The sequence below is a fragment of the Panthera onca genome, chromosome D3 (assembly GCF_046562875.1).
Source record: "Panthera onca isolate mPanOnc1 chromosome D3, mPanOnc1 haplotype 2, whole genome shotgun sequence".
Taxonomy (NCBI): Eukaryota; Metazoa; Chordata; class Mammalia; order Carnivora; family Felidae; genus Panthera; species Panthera onca.
In genome coordinates, this window is record NC_138350.1 from 8,247,006 (window position 1) to 8,267,405 (window position 20,400).

The 20,400-nt window shown below is 42.7% G+C and overlaps 2 protein-coding genes across 3 annotated transcripts in view; one reads left to right on the top strand and one right to left on the bottom strand.

Annotated features, from left to right (window-relative positions):
* BRAP (BRCA1 associated protein) overlaps positions 1-20,400 on the bottom strand; it is a 94,391-nt gene that overhangs the window by 18,939 nt on the left and 55,052 nt on the right. Inside the window, exons 1-5 of one of the 2 annotated variants that reach the window (XM_078435792.2) lie at positions 10,728-10,973; positions 8,774-8,935; positions 7,881-8,079; positions 6,410-6,599; positions 1,012-1,125 (exon numbers count right to left, since the gene is read on the bottom strand). In XM_078435792.2, the coding sequence (XP_078291918.1) occupies positions 1,012-1,125; positions 6,410-6,599; positions 7,881-8,079; positions 8,774-8,935; positions 10,728-10,809 (747 nt within the window). In that variant the 5' untranslated portion in view covers positions 10,810-10,973. Of the gene's footprint in view, positions 1-1,011; positions 1,126-6,409; positions 6,600-7,880; positions 8,080-8,773; positions 8,936-10,727; positions 10,974-20,400 lie in introns of those variants that run through there. The other variant, XM_078435794.2, reaches the window with a different exon arrangement.
* ACAD10 (acyl-CoA dehydrogenase family member 10) overlaps positions 10,999-20,400 on the top strand; it is a 39,531-nt gene continuing 30,129 nt past the window's right edge. The window contains exons 1-2 of the mRNA XM_078435791.1: positions 10,999-11,088; positions 16,396-16,595. Coding sequence (XP_078291917.1) covers positions 11,021-11,088; positions 16,396-16,595 — 268 coding nt within the window. The 5' untranslated portion in view covers positions 10,999-11,020. The remainder of the gene's footprint in view (positions 11,089-16,395; positions 16,596-20,400) is intronic.

Here is a 20,400-nt window from a genome sequence, read left to right on the forward strand (position 1 = left end):
GGCATAACGGTCTGTGGTCAAGAAAGGCACCCCACCCCCACCCCCGCCACCGCGATGTCTCCCTTGAGCCCTGCCAGCTGTAAAGTGAGCAGGAATTCTTGAAGCAAAGATGAGACATACATGTAAGGACATGCTGAGAAAAATCACATTAATCTATGGTCCCTGAAGAGTAGCTTTCTATAGGAAATCTCTCAAGAAGCCGTATTCGTTTAGAGAAAACAATCTCCTACACTGAAGCCTTACATAGCACCTGGCACAAAGGAAGCCTGACTTTATCATCTGTCAATTAAAAAAAAAAAAAAAAAAATTTTTTTTAACGTTTATTTATTTTTGAGACAGGGAGACAGAGCATGAACAGGGGAGGGTCAGAGAGAGGGTGACACAGAATCTGAAGCAGGCTCCAGGCTCTGAGCTGTCAGCACAGAGCCTGACGCGGGGCTAGAACTCATGGACCGCAAGATCATGACCTGAGCCGAAGTCGGCCGCTCAACCGACTGAGTCACCCAGGCACCCCTCTGTCAATTTTTATTTTACCTAACCTAATGATAGAACAATCAAACCTGAATTTCTTTCTATCAAGCTGATTTCAAGGTAAAAAGACCTTTAGGTCTCCTTTAGAAGAAAGGAAATCTTAAAAATATAACAGAGTTGAATCTACTACTTTCTTTAGAAGATGATTTAAGTGAGCTGAGCACATTTTGTAGGAAGAGGTCCCACAGACGATGGCAAACCAGAGCAATTATAAATTGTTACCTAAACAGAGTTAAGGATCAGGACAGGGATTAAGGGTTGATATTTGAAGAAAAACACTTTAGAACATTCCTATCACCCTAAAAAGAAACCTTGTACTCATTGCAATCACTCTTCATTCCCCTCTTTCCCCATATATACCTATACCTATATCCATATCTATATAGGTATACATATATATATGTTATATACATTCTTATATATATATATATATTCTTGTATACAACATATACGTAAAATATAAGAATGATGCACACTTACATCTTCAGATTTTAGTACTTCAGCCCTTTCCACATACACCAACTGGCAAACATCATCTTCTATCGAATTGAACTGGCGGCCGTTGCACGCCATATAAAAACTATCTGCGTCGGCCTAGGTATACCAATGGAGAAAAGGAAAAAATTAAGAGAGATATCCTGAAAACATGCTTTTATTCAAGATGCATAGCTTCAATTATTCTCTTCATCAGCGTTTAAAATTTATACTTAGGAGAGAAAGCAACTGTCAAAAGTACCATCTACGGAAGCAGGAAGCAGGTTCATAGGTGAGTCAAACTCTGTAGGTCAATACCCCGCGTCTCTACAATGTTTCCTGATACATCACAATCTCACTTAAACCAGGAGAAGCTGCTGAAGTGCAAAAGCTGACAGCCAGTATGACTTTAATATTCAACCAACAACAGTCATCATTTCCCTTGATATCAGTATTTTTTTCCTCAAGTCAGGACTTTCTCAGCAGCTAAAAGTAAACACTTATTTTTGCAAAACTTAGAACTCAATCATAACTGATGATTGTTAGCAAAGAGTTCTTTTTAAAAAACGTCAGCATCTATGTTAGGGAGAGTAAAGGACCACAGGTACCGGTATGGAGGAAAAAGCCAACTCCTTCTCTTCAAAAAGCCAATAATACATCATAGATAAGGATCCCATTGGGAGGTTTTAAACAACTTAGTGTATAATATTGAAAGCAAAACCTTTGACCAAGATCAAGAGGTTTAAGATGAACCAGTCTTTAAAATACAAATGGTCTTGGGGCGCCTGGGTGGCTCAGTCGGTAAAAGCGGCCGACTTCGGCTCAGGTCATGATCTCGCAGTCCTTGAGTTCAAGCCCCGCATCGGGCTCTGTGCTGACAGTTCAGAGCCTGGAGCCTGTTTCAGATTCTGTGTCTCCCTGTCTCTGACCCTCCCCTGTTCATGCTCTGTCTCTCTCTGTCTCAAAAATAAATAAACGTTTAAAAAAAAAAATTTTTTTTTAAATAAAAATAAAAATAAGAATAAAAATAAAAATAAAAATAAAAAAACATAAAATACAAATGGTCTTATTCCTTGAGGCGGAAGATAGACTCAGGGGAAACAGTCCCCTGTAGGTAAGGCTGCAAAGGCACCTGTGCATTTGTGAATATGAACACAAGTAAACCAAACCTTCTAGTGTAGCCTTCACAGAAAATAACAAAGACATAATTTCAGTTTTTTAAACTCAGCAATTTTTAGAGGCATCTGAAAGGCCGAGGTCTGTCTAGATCTTACTCCCACACAGGCATTAACCCAAACACAGGAAGTTGTGTGCTTTGGCCCTACCAATGTAGACAAGTGCGCAGGGCGGGGGAGTTGTCCTACAAAAGGAAATGCCACTTTGTCAGCCTCTAGGATGAGATTCAAGTCTGTACCAGGCAAGAGTCTTGCCTGTCTACCTTCATAGGATTCTGAACCTTATAGCAAAAGATTGCAAGCTTCTTGGCACCTTTTAATTTCACTCCAATGATGTAACTCAAGTGTGGATTCTTGATTATTTATGTTTTCTTAATATGACCAAAGGAACTAAGCAGCTGAGGAAGGATAATCAATTCTGAACACAGATTTTGATTTTTTTTTTTTGGAGGGCGGGAGTGGGAGCTTCCTTTTCAGGAAACTGTATGGGGTACAGTGCATTTTAACTTCAAAAAAAAAAAAAAATTTTTTTTTTAAAGGCTCTGAGCTGTCAGCACAGAGCCAAATGTGGGGCCTGAACTCACGACCTGTGAGATCATGACCTGAGCCCAAGTTAGATGCTTCACCGACTGAGCCACCGGGTGCCCCTAACTTCAAAATGTTAAGAGCCGGTTCTTGGACAATAAATCTCTTAACTACTAAGAGGCAACCTAAAATGGCTTCCCCCATTCTTCAAGAGCAACGTCTTTTTCTTCAAATGCTTTGGATGAGTAAGCAGCACAGTGAGGGAAGTGACCACTGAAAGTGAGGGCCACAGGTCAGCTTTCCAGGGCCTCAAGCACCACCAGGAGCTGGCTACACGTGTGCCAGCTGAGGAAAGGCAGGCTCCTCCTCAGACCTCCAGCTCTGTGAATGCTTGCTACGTGACCAAGCTTTCTCAGAGGAAGGGTCAGAGCATGTGACAAAATCTACTTAACACCAGACAAGCGATTCTTTTCTTGAGGGAGTTGTGTATCCATGACAAGGAAATATATGTTTTGAACACATAGATCTCTTTCTTTACAATCTCGGTATTGGAAATGTAGCTTCGCTCGTTTGAATATTCACTAAGCACCCAGCATGTGCCAGGCACGGTGCTATGTGCTAGGACCAGAGTAAAGAACAAAATACACATGGTTCCTACTTCAGCCCACTGCTGAAATGCACAAAACAAAAGCCTGAAACTAACTGCAAAAAACACAGAAGAAACAGCTCTTTTATTTAAAATGCTTGCATTGTATAGAGCCCAACATTTTTAAGAAGCCCAGTTTGGGTTTTTTTTTTTTTTTTTTTTTTTTTTTGAGTCTTTTGTTCTAATTGTTCTCTTCCCAGGATAAACTTTGAAAAAGGAAAACCCATTATGATCAAGGTTCCTTTACTGTCACAGTGATCAAAACTATAGTGTGGAAAATATATTTTTGCTTCTCAAAAGATGGGTCTCCTAGGCTGTCCCAAGCATGCAAATGAAAGTGAGCCAACACACTCTACAGAGAGCTTCTCTCTCCTTTTCGGTCCTCAAGCACTACAAAACTTGACCCCCTCCAGCCTTCCTGTGTTCTGATGAATTACAAATTCCTTACCCGAACACTAAGTTTTCTGACGGTCACGGTACAACCACGTAAGCGTTATCACTCTAGAACTACAGCATAAAGCTGAGGCCAAAAGAAGTTTAAGAGCTTATAGGAGATACAGAGGATTACTCTTTTTAAAAATTTTCTGGTGAAAAAAACCCAAAAACTTCTCCGGTGAGAAAAAGAAAGGAATAAGAATACAGTTAGCTTCCCAGGCTACAGAGTCTGGCTGTCTGTGTTTGAAATCTAACTCCTACACTTAATTGGCTTTGGGCAAGTGACTTATCCATGTGTTTCCTCAATTATAAAAGATGAAACTAACAGCACCTAGCTCATAGCATTGTTGAGAGGACAAGGAGCTAATATGTGAAAACCACTTATGTGGCCTGGCATCTAGTAAGTGCTTAATAGTTTTTACCTTTTGACTGTTTTTTCACTAGGGCCCAGTATTAATTTAACAACTTCAAGTCTTATACCAGGAAAGTGTTTTTAGAACTCAGAAAATCCCTGATAGGATGAGCCTCAGACCCTAAGATCCAACATCAGCAATAAATAGTACAACTCATGATTCTCAGATCAAGGGTACTATCTCCATGGGGAAGGGCCAGCACACTGTTTCATTTGTCTCAGAACTAATAACCGTGAACTTGGGCCACCAACATCTGGTTAAAAGACAGGTGGAGAGATTGCAGAAGTACAAAGAAAATCCATGAACAGTAGTAGAAACTTTCCACAGCATTACATGCACACCACAAAGGGGTGGCCCTTGCTATAGTTTGTGGGTTTATCAGACTTCAGACTATTTAAAAGGTCTAATAAAGCTCTTAAACGTTCTTCCCCAATCGGTGACTTTTCTTGTGTTACTTGCCGATCTCCCTCAATTGTTAAGTAGGAGCTATGACTAAAATATTGCCATTACAATTTCTTACCAACAGTGACTGTCTCCCTTTCCGCACACTTTCATCCAGTCCTACTGGAAGAAGCATATGCCCTAGGATTAAAGTGAGGCCTCAAATCTCAGTTCAGTCACTGGGGGCAATCTACTAACTTCTCTCTGCAGTCAGTTTCGTTTGTCAAACAAGGATAATAACAGTACTTATCTACTTCACAGGGCTGTAGTGAGGACTACAGGAGATAATACACGTTAAGCACTTGGTGCAACGAGTGGTGTAGAATTAAGCAGTCAGTAAGACTGCACATTATCATCATTATCCTTCGTATTACATGTGCTACCAGATTTAAAAGGTACCACTTGCCCACTGTTTGCAAAGCTCCTCAGTGACCATGGAAGGTCTCCCGACAGTCAGTGAACACAGCTGTTTAAGTGCTTTTCCATTTTCACTGTCACCTTGTGAAGTCTAAGTCTGCATGCAGGAAGGTTCATTATTTTAAACGTCTCACTTCAATGGTGGGGTATTCTGTAAAGGTTAAAGGTAACAATCACGTACCCTCTTGTACACAGAGTGCTACACTAAGGGTTCTCTTTCTGTGGCCCACAAAACAGGCCCAAACATAATCCAGCCCTCACTTCTCTTAATTTCCTCCCCATGGCCAACGAATGACTGCTACTGCCATCAACTCTGGATTTCTGCAATGAGGAAGGAGAGGACAAGTGGGCCTCGTGTCACGGCTCCCTTTCACCCATAGATCTTGGTAACTGGTCAGAGGCAATGGCAAATGATCAAAAGGCACACCCACTCTTTGTCAATCTGTAAGCCAGAACTGTTGATCTGGGGCAAATTCAAGAAGGCTGTTTCCTAATGAGGTGAGAAAGAAGTCACTTTTGACAGAGCTGCATTTCTAAACCTAATGAATGGACAAATGTAACAGCCATTAAAAACAACAACAACAAATTAAAACCTGTGGATAGAATGGCACTTAAATAACTTGGATAATACCTCAGGCTTATCTTATTTTCATATTCATACAAATATGAATGCATACGCTTCACAATGAACATATAAAACCAAGAGAATATTTTCCCAACACCTTTATAACTGAGGCCCCCGGAAAATGTTGCTGAATGCAACAAATGAAATGAAGTGAATGGCAAAACCTTCTTATATCAAAAAGTATCTGTAATAATGTGCAAGTACTTTTCAAAATATAAAATATCACCATCCTTTCACTGCTTCTCTCTGTGGCAGGGATTTTCAAGCAGAACTCTAAAGCATCTTTGATACTTCAAGGAACATCCCCAACCTGTCACCAACATAAATATAAAATGGATTTTATTTTCTAAAATGTGCCAAATAATAATTTTTAAAAGGGGAATGAGAAAAGCAGGGGCACAGTGTCATAGTGGCAAATAAGAATATGGTATCAGTTTCAAAAAGTTTGGGATCTACTGCTCTACTGGAATAGTTACTACTGGATAAATAAAATACAACCCTAGATTTCATACCCAATCCGCTCTATAAAAAATTATGGGTATGAATTAGCATGGTGTGTCTGCTAGTGAATTTAGAAGGATTTCTAGAATGACAACAATACCCTCAAAGATAGGTATATATCAAGAGTCTTAAGTGCAAAATGCTGTAAATCACACACGGCTAGTATCACACAGTTTCAAAAACACAGTTTCTGTGGCAAAGAGATTTTTAATATCTTAACTTTTACCTGTGCACTAAACTTTATCAGCACCATATATTGATTTGGAGTAGAGTCTCTGATGATTTTCATTTGTTCAATTACTTCATTAAATGGGGCGACAAACTTCATAAGGTCATGACTGGTCATTGTAGCAGGGACTGTGAGAATACACAGCATGGCACTGCGCCTCACATCTTCTTTTAAGGAGGTCATCTTACTAATAAGACAATAATTAGACTGTCTTGAATAGATGAGGTATGGTTAGTTCAGACAACACTAATTAGACAACTTTTATGTCCAAGAAAATAGAAAAAAATAAACCTTGTATTAGTTCACAGATCAATTTAAACAGAGTGTTATAATACCTGAAAACACACTACCTGGGTAAAAGCAGAATCCCTTCAACATACCTGCAATAGAGCTTATGGTAAGCTTTGAAATGGCCTATATTACATCCACCACTGACATTTTTAGTCTTCAGTTAAAAGCTTGTTATGCTTATAAATCTGCAGTTTGTGTTTTATTCTCATTAGCTTTTCAACAATAATGTCTCATTAGGTAACTTAGAAGCACAACTCTGTTTTTCTTTTCTTCTTCATTTTTAAATTTTAAAATCACTATTCTGGAAGTTAAAGAGAACTGCCCCCACGAAGGAAGAGAGGTGGCCAGAGTAACTTTCAATCTACAAGCTAATGGGCAACTCCAACTATGGACTTCTCTCAAGGGGTTTAGAAGAGAGTTCTAAATATAAGAAAGAATTCAGAACTAGGAAGACAGGACTCTGAAGATTACAGAAAGTGTTGTTGGGTAGGAATAGCTGGAAGAGAGGAAAAGAAAAAAACCTCCTGCAATGCAATTTGCTTCTGAAATGCTGCAAATTCACTTCAACAGCTGTGCTCCAAAATGGTGACCCGAGTGTCCACTGTCTCCCAGTGGGGACCTAGCAAACATGTTAGGACAAGGACAGGCTTTAAAGAGATCAGCTACCAATTATCCAAGGGGCTGATAACCCAGATTATTGATTATCTAGCCAAATGCCTCCTTTCCTTTGGCTTGTTATAAGTTTTGTTTGGACCACAAAAAAAGGGTAAAAAGAGATGACAACACTGTAATCCATTAACTGACTTATCAACTTCTTTAGTAAAGATTTGGTGGGGATAGGAGGGCACAATGATGTTATGAATCATTTATAATTTTTCTTCCTCTTTTTATCTTTCTTTCTTTCAATTTTCCAATCCTCTTGCATGCCTACCTTCTCAGGGAATATTTTCTTAAGTATTTTCTCAAGTGTATCTACGTATTTCTTCTATGAGAAGAAACTATGACCCAATCTATAAGATTAACCAAATATAAAACATCTAAGAATTCTCCAATACACAATATATGAAAGTACTATGCTTTTGAACCTTAAAATATCCTCTTCCCTTCAGGGCAAGACATTTTTCACTGCCCTAAGACAAAAAACAGACCAACTCAAAAGGAAAAGGTTTTTTCTTACTTTGTCTTGTATAGATGCATAATACCATGAACTATTTCAACTGATGGGTTTCCACTAAAGAACGAAATCTGGTCTGGAAGCTGTTTGGATGGAGAATCGGGAGCAGCGTTTATGCATTCTATACTTTGATCTTTACTTCTCTGTGCAGTGAGAGATGCTTCTGAAGACTTCCTTTCTTCCATTGTGGCTTTCAGCTCATCTTTCACAAATCAAAAATTAGCAGATTATAAACTGATAGGAAATAGATGGAAGGATTCTAATTAGGTTAAAATTTTGAGTCAGAAAAATAAACTTGGACAGAGAAACTGTAATGAATTGCGGTAAGAAATGTATTTACACCACAGTCAAGTTTGGGGGATCGCCTAAACTTAAAAGCACTCTTTATCCCATAAAAATTTCATTAACACCCACAGAAACTTAAGGACGGCTCTTACATTTGGCAGCACCATAATAAAAGCAGGCGTCTTCCATCATGTGCTCCTAAGTGGGACATTCAGGGCTATTAATTTTGAAAGCCAAACCTACCAGTTCTGACCATCTTCATACTGGAGACGTAGCATACATCCAGGCTCTGGGTTGGAGGGAGCTGAAAGGGCGTGTGCAGGGGGTGGGAGACACAACATGCTTATCTAGATTCGTTCATGATCTGCCACTAACCTAGATGGCAAGTAGCTCTCCTCACCGAATAAAGCTGTCAACCCATGTTGTTAGTATTAATTTAGGAGAAATATTTGGAGAGGCTAAAATCTGGCTTGACAACCTCAAGTAAGGCACACAGGTAGTGAAAGATAAAAGTATGCTAGAGGTCAAAATCATGGGCTCATTGAATGACATGTATAAAACAGGCAACCATGAGCTTATGTTACACGAGTTTAGGGTTTTAGAAAGCATACCTGGGTTGGACTTCATGGTCTCAATGATCATATCTGTCATTTCTCGACGACCAAGATGCTGATGTATGATTGCTGCTTTTTCTCCTGGTGACTTCCCTTCTAAAGAGGCTACAGCTGAAGCTAGTGTCTTCTTTTTGATCTCCTCATCAGACATTTCCCCGGCTAAAGAACACATGAATGATTAATATCTGATAATAAAACAAGCTCTTCTCCACTTTCAATGTATCCATCAAAAACCTTCCTTTTCCTCTCTGCTGCCCTCCCCCAAGATATTCAGATGCCTTTGTGGTGTCCATCCCACTCACCTCTGGGGCTCCTTAGTGCCCAGCAGACAGTCAATAAACTCCCAGTGCAATAAATTGAGAAATGCAGGGTTGTCATAGTGAAATCATGTACTTTAAAGCATATCAACGAGAATAGGAGCTTTAGAGAGTTCAAGAGTGATTATGCCAAGACAAACCAACACTTTTAGTAATCTCCGGTAAAGTGAAACTGTGTTGAGCTCCAAATGAAGGTATCAAGTCCATTAATAAACAAAAATTTCAAAAACCTTTAGCAGTCTTCTTAAACACCCTAGGTTAGCCTCATGCCATGCATCATACCATGAAAATCTGTGATCACGGTCTTAAATCAATGAAACACACAAAAATGGGAAAGGAGCTTGGGAGACTCGATTGAAATATCCTTAATACAAGTTCTATCAGAGCAGGAGCCAGGCCTGTTTAGCCCACCGCTGTATCCCCAGCACTTACACGACAGTGCCTAGCACACAGTGCAAGCTCTTTAAAGTTTTGTTGAATCAATGAATAACCCATTTAGAGATGTATATGTGCCTAATATCAATTAAGCTGACTTTCAGAACTCAGAGAGATCACTTGTAGTCTTTGAAAGGTGCTTGTAACCCATTAAATCCTATTCAATTTTTAAATTGCAGCTCCAAAATTCACACACTCAAGTTAGTTTCCAAGGACACCATATCTACCTGCCCTATGTCCCCTCCTCAAACCAAAGAGATCCTCGTGTAATACCTTTCCAAACTCTTCCTTTCCTCCACAGCTGTTTTCCCACTTGTAATTCTACAATTACTTAATAATAATTCTGCAGTACTATAATTCTGCAATTATTTAATTCATCTCTCCCCATTGAGCTGCTGGAGCCATTACAGCAGGGACCATGTCTGATTCTGCAAACAACTGAAGTTCCAGCAGATGGTGAGCATTCAGTGATTTCTTCTTGAATAACTGTTACTGTTAGGTAATTGCTTAAGGTTCAAGAAACGCAGTCATAGTTGCATTCGCCACGAAGCAGACTGTGTGGCTGGTAACGAACAGCTCAGACTCTCAAGTCCAGCTCTAAGTTAGAATCCCAGTTTTACCACCTACAGATAATTGTGGGCAAGTCATTCAACCACTGGGCTTCAGTTTCCCAATCTGTAAAAGGGGCATACCACCCATCTACCCAACAGGACTGTTGTAAAGATAATTCCACCCAACAGGACTGTTGTAAAGATAATTAAAGATAACACATACAAGGTGCTTAGTACAGTGCTGGGACATAGGAAGTGTACTCATTTTAGTTATTACTATGGCTGCAGGGCGCCTAAATAGATATTCTTCCAAAGAGGAACGATTTAATTAAACCACAAACCGTCAGCATCTCTGGGATGCAGTCGCTGCCTTCACAAAGCCTAGAGGAAAGTAACTTACAAAACTTGACTCTAACCCCGGGTGGAGAGGGCGACGTGCCAGGTATAAAGGATGCCCGTGGGAAGGCACCAGGAGGGATGGGCCGGGAAGGGCTTCCCAGAAATGACATCCGGCCTATTTAGCATGGGTGGAGTAAGAGGAATCTCAACCACCTCTCAGCTTCTTCCTGAGACAAAGACCCTCGCCACCGCCTTTCCCCGGGCCCAGGCACGGGGCTAGACGGAAGGCTGCGAGGCCGCGGGACTCACCCGCGGCACTGAAGCCGAAGCCGGCGGGGACGGGCGAGTGTTCCGCAAGCTCCAGTCGGATGACAACCAGTGACACACTCATAGGGCAAGCGCTGGCCGGCGCGGGCCCCGGCGGGCTCAGGCGAGGCTAGGAGGCGAGCCGAGAGGCCAAGAGGTCCAGAGTCGGCAGCGCAGCCACCGCCTCAGCGCCGGCGCCGCTGCCTCGGTAGCAGCAGCTCCGCGCGCAACCAGCCGAGCCACAACAACCTTCACTTCCGCCTCCCGGCTGCCGTCGTCGACGCGCGGGGTTACGCATGCGCGGATCAGCGTGCGCTCCGATTGGATGGGGAAGCGGGCACGTGACTGGCGTGACGGCGCGGAGGTGAGTCTGCGCTCCCGGGGAGATCTCGAAGAGGTTGGGAAGGAGGAACGTTCCGAAGACTGAGGGCAGTGGCTGCCGCGTTAGGCCGATCGGTGGGTTTGCGCCCAGGCCCGAGTTTACCTACGCGAGAGGCATTGCCCCCAGCCTACTTCAGCCGACGGCGAGGGGTCCTCGGCTCCGCGAGCTCCGAATTGTCCGAGGAACTGTTAGCCATATGGCGAGCTCTTGCCTTTGTTATGTTTCGCCACTCGCTCTTGCCTTTGTTATGTTTCACCACTCGCTCTAGCGCTAGTGGAGTTGTTTTGTGTTAGCCACACGTTACAGATAGGTATGCTAAAGCTCAGAGGTGAATCCGTTTCTCTGAAGGCGCTTGAGGAATAGGGACTCGATTGCAGTGTTTCTGACTCTGTCTAGGGCGGTGGCCTGGTTACGTGCGCGGTGCTGCAGCTAGATCTGGGCCCTGCTCTCCGCCGCATCACTTCACGAAGTTTACTGAGAGCCTAAGCGCTGGTGGGGTAATGGGATATTTTCGTGGATAAGATAAACACGCATAGTTCCTGTTATGGAGTCGACCTTGATCAGTGAGTTGTGTGACCTTGAGCTAGGTGTTGCGTAAAACTAGGATATTACACAGCCGTGAGTATTAAATGAATAGAGCCTGTGGCTCTTTATCACTTTTCTTAGATTCATCTTTGTTTTCCAGTACGTCAGACTGCCTTTAGCATATAGACATTAAGACATACAGACCTACATAGCACACACATGACAGAATGCTATTCCAAGCGTATGCTATAAAGACATCTAAGATGTGTCACAGCATGTCCTGGACACGTGTAGGGACGTGAATGATATATGCATATAACATGACCACATGACATAAGTCTATTAGCTTGTGACTGCACGCTGTCACCTTTCAATATACTCTCTATGTCAGGGTTTCTCAATCTTTGCACTATTAACATTTTGAGTCCTGATCATTTTTTGGTGTGTGTGTGTGTGTGTGTCCTATACTTTATAGGATGTTTGCTGGCATCCTTGTCTTGACCCACTAGCACTTCCCCCCCCCCCCACAAGTGGTGACAACCCACAATGTCTGGGTACATTGCCAAATGTTCCCTTAGGACCAAAATCACCCCCTGTTAAGAATTGCTGTGAAAATGCATATATGTATTCACATAGTATATGCATATAACATGCAAGATCTGTGGACTTTTTATAATTATTACAGTAGTAGGTAATAGTGTGTCAGGTATTAACTTGAGTGCTTTACATACTTTATTTCATGCAGTAGTAACAACAACTGTATGAAACCGTTGTATAATTATTCCCATTTACAGAGGAGGAACCTGAATCCCAGCGAGAGAAACTGGCTCAGGCTCTTACACTTAGTAAGTGGCTGAGCTAGAATTCATACCCAGGCAATCTGATTCTAAAGCCAACACTCAAGCCTCTTTACTAAACCATCTTAGCATGTGACAACACATACTGTGTGTGCATGTTTATAAAAGCATAAATTAAGTAGCAAATCTACATTATCATACTAATCTCATTGTTCTGAAAGTCACGGAGAAGACAAATACTCTCCGTGTTACAGAAAAAAGATGCCAGTCCCAGAGAACTAGAATCGTTAGTTAGCAATGGGCAAGTTGGGCTTGTAACAGTTCTTTGTGGCTATCACAAAGAACCTGTCCCCTGCCTTCCCCAATTCTCTGATTCATCCAGTTTATTCATTCTTCCAGCTCATTTATGCTGAGCACCTGCTATGTGTCTAGATGCTGTGCTAAGCCCCAGGGGATGGATATACACAAGGATGAAATATGTACAAAGATGAAACGGCAAGATACGCCTTTCTGTAAGAAACTTACAACTACAGGAGCAGATAGGTGTGCAAACAGTTGCTGTGTAATGGGGTAAATGCTCTGGTGAAGGTATGGAGAAGAAGCAATAGGAGTTAAAAAAAAAAAAAAAAAAGTAGTGCCAGAGAGTGCCTGGGAAAAGAAAAAAAACCCCGGGGTGCCTGCCTGGCTCAGCCGGTAGAACATGAGATTCTTGAGTTCAAGCTCCACATTGAGTGTGGAGCCTACTTAAAAAAAGAAAAATTTTTAAAAGAAAAGCAAAGCCTCTGCAGAGGAGGTAAAGGTAAAACTGAGGCTGTGAGGTAAAAATAAGTGGAAGTTTACCGGCAGATGAAGCAGGGAGAGATGTTACAGTCAGTGGATAGGTACCCCAGCCTGGAGGGATCAGAAATCAGTGTTTTGCTGCTCTGAAGAGAGTGTTGGGAAGTGGCTAGAACAGAACCATCATCTCTAGTTGGAAGGAATAAGCAAGCTGGTCATGGGAGCATTGCCCATTCATCCATTAGTATCTTCAGTTAAGATGAAAGTCAGCCCTTCAGGCCCCAGAGACACTTTTCATCTCTGTTAAGCCCTGACACAAAACGTTTTGACGCTTTTAGTAGCCTATAAATAAACTCCTTCCATCATAAACCTTGGCCTTGGCATAGGAACATAAGTAAAACTGAAAATGCAAATCAATCTTTAAGTTTTTCATTTCAAAATTCCACCCCCCACCCCCAGTTCAGCAAATTTTCCAGTTACAGGAAAAACACATTGTATCATCTTGAAGATTTACTGCTTAAGAATCCTCTCTTTAGAGTCTTACATAGCTTGTGGAATCCTTATGGAGGCACTGAAGTGGCTCCTGTAAATTTACAGACTATCTTACCAACGTTTTGTTCAAACCTGATTTTTTTTTTAATTTTTTTTTTTAACGTTTATTTATTTTTGAGACAGAGAGAGACAGAGCATGAACAGGGGAGGGGCAGAGAGAGAGGGAGACACAGAATCTGAAACAGGCTCCAGGCTCTGAGCTGTCAGCACAGAGCCCGACGCGGGGCTCGAACTCACAGACCGCGAGATCATGACCTGAGCCGAAGTCGGCCGCCCAACCGACTGAGCCACCCAGGTGCCCCTCAAACCTGATTTTTAATAAGCTTTTAAACTATAGAAAAAGCATACACACAAAAAGTGTAAAGATTTTCATGAGAAACTGACAGCAAATAGAATTTGCTTTAATTATTTAAAAAAAAATTTTTTTTAATGTTTATTTATTTTTGAGACAGAGAGAGACAGAGTGCAAGTGGGGGAGGGGCAGAGAGAGAGGGAGACACAGAGTCCAAAACAGGCTCCAGGCTCTGAGCTGTCAGCACAGAGCCCGATGCGGGGATCGAACCCACGAACCGTGAGATCACGACCTGAGCCGAAGTTGGACGCTTAACCAACTGAGCCACCCAGGCGCCCCTGCTTTAATTATTTTTTTACCCCAGCTTTTTATTTCAGACATACAGAAAAGTTGAAAGAATATTACACTGTGTCTAGATGCTATATGAGTGACCTCTCATATGCTTTTCATCATCTGCCTTTCACCTAAATAGACTAATAACATTTTGCCATATTTGGATTATTTCTTTTTTTTTTTTAAATTTTTCCCAACGTTTTTTATTTATTTTTTTTTGGGACAGAGAGAGACAGAGCATGAACGGGGGAGGGGCAGAGAGAGAGGGAGACACAGAATCGGAAACAGGCTCCAGGCTCCGAGCCATCAGCCCAGAGCCTGACGCGGGGCTCGAACTCACGGACCGCGAGATCGTGACCTGGCTGAAGTCGGACGCTTAACCGACTGCGCCACCCAGGCGCCCCGGATTATTTCTATACCCATATATGTGTAAGTCTATATACATATGTATGTGTTATATGTATATGATTCCCCCTCCCCCCCCCCCGAACTTTTTGACAGTACGTTTAGAAAAGAAGCAAATGGGGGCTCCCGGGTGGTTCAGTCCGTTGAGCATCTGACTTAACCTCACGTCATTATCTTGTGGTTCGTAAGTTCAAGCCCCACATTGGGCTTGCTGCTGTCAGCACAGAGCCTGCTTCAAGTCCTCTGTCCCTCTCTCTCTCTCTGCTTCTCCCCCGCTTGCACTCTCTCAAAAATAAATAAAACATTAAAAAAAGAGGCAAATGGAGAACAGTTAGGAGCCTGTTGCAGCGAAGTGTAGGAGGGTAAGTGCTAGGAGGAGGTCAGTACTGGGTATCCTTTTACTGACTTCTCACCTGTCTTTTCTGGTAGCCAGAAGAGGTTTCATGAAGGAAGTGATAGGTAAACTAGAGCCTAAAGGACAATTTGGAATTAGCCAGGTGACAGGTGGAAAGGAGCAGTCCAGGGCAAGGAAACAGCATAGGCCAAGGTGTGGTAGCTGGAGGAGAACATCATGGGTCTGAGGAAGCGGCATGTAGATTTGCATGTCCACATCATCTGGATTAAGGTTAAAAGAGAGTTGCTACCCCAAGTCGGGGGCAGATCTAGAGGGCCTCTTGAGGAAGGTTAAAGAGTTTGTCTTGAGGGCAGTGGGGGAGCCACTGAAAATGTTATTTTATGTATTTATTTTTTTTAATGTTTATTTATTTTGAGAGAGAGAGAGAGGAGAGAAAATCCCAAGCAGGCTCCACGATCAGTCTCATGGTTGTGAGATCATGACCTGAGCTGAAATCAAGAGTTGGACGCTTAATCGACTGAGCCACCCAGGCATCCTGCCATTGAAATTTTTATTTTATTAAAAACATTTTTTTAATCTTTATTTTTGAGAGAGAGACAGAGTGTGAGTGGGGAGGAAGAGAGAGGGAGACACAGAATTCAAAGCAGGCTCCAGGCTCTGAGCTGTCAGCACAGAACCCCATGTGGGGCTTGAACTCACAGAGTGCGAGATCGTGACCCGAGCCAAAGTCAGATGCGCAACTGACTGAGCCACCCAGGTGCTCCACTACTATTGAAAATTTTAAGTGGCATTAGGAGGTGGCCGCATTTACAGTTTTGAAAGAGCACTCTTACTCTGTTTGAAGAGTGAAGAATGAAGAGGGGGTTTGAGAAGAGGCAGGGGAACCGGTTAAGCTGTTGCAATGATCTGTGGGCAAGTTCATCGGTGGGTAGTAAGTGGAGACAGGTAGACAGCGGCTTTCAGGAGGAAGACTTGACAGCACAGAGCATCTAGTTTCGCCCCAGGTGGGGGACTGGGAGAAGTCAGGGGTGAATCCCAGTTTTCTAGCTTGAGCAGGTAGCTGAATGGTGGAGCCCTTTACTGAGCTAAGGAACTGAGAAAAAGGAGGAGTCAGGGAGGGTTCAGTTCTGGTTGTGGTTTGAAGTGTTGGCTGGAGATCAGTGGAGATGCCAAGTTGGCACACCTGAGCTCTAAGATGGTGGACTGGACTGGGGGCAACGAAGGCGAGCTGTGCCCTGTGTCTTCTCCTGCAGTCTTGGCCTCAACATGTACATAAGATGGCTCTTCCAGTTGTCACAACTCCAGCAGCCTCGGATGGCAGCCTTCCTGAAGCACATCCAGTGCAAGCACCAGGGAGCCAGGCACTGGACACATTCTGGAGGCGGCCCCTACCGAGCGGTGATTTTTGATATGGGTGGAGTTCTCATTCCTTCTCCAGGGAGAGTGGCTGCAGGTGAGCTCTTTATTCTGTTTTACTTTTGGAAACTAGGCTGGGGGTGGAGGGGAATGAAGTGAGGTAAGGGGAGACAGAGGAAGATTTGGGCAGGGGGAGATACTCTGGCTCTTAAATCAAATTCCAAGCACCACTTTGTGGCTGAGTATTTTGAGTAAATTATTCAACTTCTCTGAGTCTTTATTTTCATTTTGTTATCAAATTAAGGCTAATAGGGGTGCCTGGGTGGTTCAGTAGATTGAGTGTCTGACTCTTGGTTTTGGGTCAGGTCATGATCTCATGGTTCGTGACATTGAGCCTGGCATTGGGCTCTGTCTCTTAAAATAAATAAATAAAATTTAAATTAAGGCTAATTATGGTACTTACCTCTTTGGGATTTGGGGAGAGTTGAATGAAATGATTACAGAAGACACTTGCGTAGCACAGTGAGTGCTTATCTCAACTTAAATTCCCAATTCATGATGAGCTGCCATTGTTATTGTTGTTATTGGTATTGGTAGAATTTAACTACCTTTCTCTGAGAACTGTGCTGCTTGCCTGAGAAACCTGCCTTATGTCCTTCAAGATCAAACCTCTAGTCTCTGATCCTTTATCAGCCCCTCCTGGTTTACTTTTTTCCTTACTCAGTTCAAATGACTTGCATTGGATTAATTTTTTTTTTTTACACTTATTTATTTTTGAGAGACAGAGAGACAGAGCGCAAGCTGGGGAGGGGCAGAGAGAGAGAAGGAGACACAGAATCAGAAGCAGGCTTTAGTCTCCGAGCTGTCAGCAGCACAGAGCCCTACATGGGGCTGGAACCCACGAACCGTGAGATCATGACCTAAGCCGAAGTCGGACGCTTAACCGACTGAGCCACCCAGGCGCCCCGCATTGGATTAATTTTGGCCTCAAGTGTTAGGAAACCTAACAGAACAGTGACCGAAACAAGATCAAAGTTTCTTTCTTTGGCACATGAAAGCTCAGGTGTGTGGTAGGGGGCTAGTATGTTGCTCGGTGATATCAGGCACTCAGGTTGTGTCTATTGTATCGCTTTGCTGCAAATACTCTTCATTTTCAGTTTCACCTCCTGGTCTATCTTGGCTGCATTACCTCCTGCCATCACATTCTCATTCCAGCCAGCAGGAATAAAAGAGGGCCAAAGAGCTGACCTCTATGGTAGCTGGTTGGGCGATTCTCCATGCTAAACGAACCCAAGTACAGGTTTTATATGTCCCTGGGTAAAAAAAATTACTATTGAAGTTAAACATGAAACAGTTATTTAACCAGCAAAAATGAGTTTGGGAATAGCGGAGAATTGCAATTTGGGACAAGCTAGCTTTGGTCAAAACCATAGGCTAGTCCAACAAACAAAAGAGAGGAACATTTTATGGAGAAGGAGGAGGAAGTTGGGAGGGCTTGTTTTGAACAAAAGTCCATTGGAGAAAGGCAGGAGTTCATGGTGATGATGGTTTCTCATTAGCCGAGCTGGTGGGGTAGTCAGTTCAGCATACATCTTTTTTCCTGTTGGGGCCAGTAATTCACCATCCTTTCCTGTTGGAGATTCTTCTGTTGGTGTCTGTCATTGACGGAGTTGGAAGGGCGTGCGAGCTCCCCCTTCTGGCGTCCTGACTTCATTTTAGTGAGGTTTTCCTTTTCACGTTACCCAGCTAAGCAAACTGACTTGGTGAGCAATTTTTTAGCTTCTGCTGCAGCTGGTCCCTCAGCCTCCCTATTCCTCTGCTCATATTCCTCTGGCATTTGCCACAGGGCTGTTCCGACCTCCCAGCAGTCTCCTACTCCCCCCACCAAGCCTTCATACTTGGAAGACAGCTGAATCTCTTCTTTTACAGAAAACAAAGATCACTGGACAGGAGTCTTCTCAGCTTTCTCCAGAATATCTTGAGAACCTATTCGCTTCACTCCCTCTGCTTCGGCCCAGGTTCAGGACCCTACCGTCTCCTACCTGCACCATCACATGAGCCTCCTAGCTCTTCTCTCTGCCTCTGGCGCTCTGGGTTTTGTACCACCTTCCATGCAGCCCCCAGAGTTACATTTCTGAGATGCAGATCCCATCCCTTCCCTCCCTTGCTTCAAATCCTCGAGTGCCTGTGCTTTGTCCCTTAGATTAAGCCCAGAAGCTTTCGCTTGGTATCCAAGGCCTCTTGCAAATTAGCCCTCGTGTCCACGTACCATAGCATTTCCCACATTTCAGCCTCTGTGGACTGCTTGATGTTCTTTAAATTTGCCGAACACCTTTACACTCCTGTGTCTTTGCAAGTTCTCTCCCCTCTGCTGGCAGCCACCCTTCCCTGCCTCCTCTGCCTGTTCAAATCCTGCTTGTACTTTTGATGGTGACCTAAACAGTATATTACTTGCCACAGTGCCTGGAGTATTTTGCACACTCAATAAATCTTGTGGTGGTTATTAATATTGACTTTAAGACTTCTTGGGGCACCTGGGTGACTCAGTTGGTTAAGTGTCCAACTTTGGTTTGGGTCATGATCTCATAGTTTGTGGGTTCAAGCCCTGCATTGGGCTCTGCACTAACAGTGCAGAGCCTGCTTGGGATTTTCTCTGTCTCCCTCTCTCTGCCCGTACCCTGTGCATGCTCATGTGCGCGCTCTCTCTCTCCCCCTCTCTTAAAAATAAATAAACTTAAAAAACAAACAAACAAACAACTACAAAAAAACGACTTCTTTTCTGTGAAAGCCTCTCTGACCTCCTCCCTGGGTAGAGTGTCCCTGTCTAGCATGTTCCCAGGTCAGTTCATCCTTTATCAAGGTGTGTTTTAAGTAGCAAGCTTTTTCTATAAAGGGCTAAGTAGGCTTTGCAAGCCACACAATCTGTCACAATTGCTCAATTCTCCTGTTGGAGCAAGAAAACAGTGATAGACGGTAGTACATGAATACAAAAGCAGATAGGAGACAGATTTGGTTCCCAGGCCGTATTTTGCATATCCTTGGTCTAGTTTATACACCTGTGTGGTATTCCATTCTATGGATGTATCAAAGTTGATGTAACAAGCGATTTACTGACATGTGTTTAAATTCCTTGTTCTTTTTATCATGAGCAATTCTGCACAAACAGCCTTGTTCATAATCTTTGCTGACTTTTATAAATATATATGTGGGAGAAATTCCTAGAAGTGGAATTACTACATCAAACGTATATTTAAAATTTTGCTCTCCATAGAGGTTGTTCTTCTTTCCACTCCCATCAACAGTCTACAAGAGTGCCAGTTTCCTTACATGCTTGCCAATTCTGAGACCATAAAAAATGTTACACATTTTAGTTCTCAAATAAGTAGGATTATTTGGATTGAGCTTTAAGTCTTGCTATTCTCAAAGAACATGTATCAAATTAGTAACATTGATTATTTCTAAGGGAGATTGCTTGTCATTTAACTTTCTTTTTTATACTTTATATATTGTCAAATATTTTCAATGCACAGGCCCTACTTTATCAAAACAAAATAAATGTGTAAAGTATATTATGTCTTAGAAATACTTATGATTGCTACATATATATTTGCCCCATAGCAGCTATATTTTAGAAAGAAAACACACAACCTGGTACAAGAAAAAGCAGCCTCTGTCCAAAGACTCCCCGTACACACAAATGCTGATCCATCCACTGCCTGAACTTCTTATGGATAGAAGTCGTCTTTAGGGGCGCCTGGGTGGCTCAGTTGGTTGAGCATCCAACTCTTGATTTTGGCTCAGGTCATGATCTTACGGGTTCATGAGTTCCAGCCCTACGTTGGGCTCTATGCTTACAGTGTGGAGCCTGGTTAAGATTCTCTCTCTCTCTCTCTCTCTCTCTC